At 50.1% G+C, this 684-nt stretch overlaps 1 protein-coding gene across 1 annotated transcript in view; it reads right to left on the bottom strand.

Annotated features, from left to right (window-relative positions):
• Positions 1–261: 261 nt before the first annotated feature.
• Positions 262–684, bottom strand: part of ENPP4 (ectonucleotide pyrophosphatase/phosphodiesterase 4 (putative)) — a 6945-nt gene continuing 6522 nt past the window's right edge. The window contains exon 3 of the mRNA XM_018566810.1: positions 262–641. Coding sequence (XP_018422312.1) covers positions 280–641 — 362 coding nt within the window. The 3' untranslated portion in view covers positions 262–279. The remainder of the gene's footprint in view (positions 642–684) is intronic.

The raw sequence follows: 684 nt of genomic DNA, 5'->3' as shown, positions 1-684 counted from the left end.
GAAGGAAACCTCCGGTTATGTTGGGGATGGGGGGATGCCAAGGACTCGAAGGAAACCTCCGGTTATGTTGGGGACGGGGGTTACTTTTGCACCAATTTAAAAAACTATACCCCTCAAGAGATATAAGTTAGAGGCCGATCAGTGATTCAACCTATGAGGATCCACCAAAAGGTGAAATCCAACGTCTGGATGGATGTTACCATTCTGATTCATTTCCAAGGCCTAGAGACATTTTGCCAAAAGCGTTCCTTTGTCCTCTTCTCAAATTTTTACAAAAAATCACCCAATTAAAGGATCGTCGTCGTCCTGCAACCTCAGCCGCGTGAACGAACGTCCCGTGGGCAGCTTCTTCTTCAGCATGATGACAAGGCAAGTCAACGTCGTGAGCACCATGAGGGCGCCCATCACAATGCCGATGGCTTCTGGGAGTTGGATGCACCATTGGTCGGCCAGCAGACACTTGGCGTTGGACAGCGTCCCGTTGTTGGCTTCGGCCTTCAGTCCGAGAACGTGGCACATCATGGGGTACACGTCCACGCTGTTCATCGAGCCCATCTTATAGTTCTTGTGGAAGGCTGGCCCGTGGGCGGCCAGGAAAGGGTGCATGCTGGGGAGGGAGTTGTCATAGCCATGGTTGCCCACTGTAATACATACAAACATGGTGAACAAGAACATTTAATAATA

Source organism: Nanorana parkeri, unplaced genomic scaffold (genome assembly GCF_000935625.1).
Source record: "Nanorana parkeri isolate BGI_ZX_2015 unplaced genomic scaffold, ASM93562v1 scaffold977, whole genome shotgun sequence".
NCBI classification, from domain to species: domain Eukaryota; kingdom Metazoa; phylum Chordata; class Amphibia; order Anura; family Dicroglossidae; genus Nanorana; species Nanorana parkeri.
Note: the sequence above shows the minus strand (reverse complement) of the source record. Positions and strands in the feature narration are given on the sequence as shown.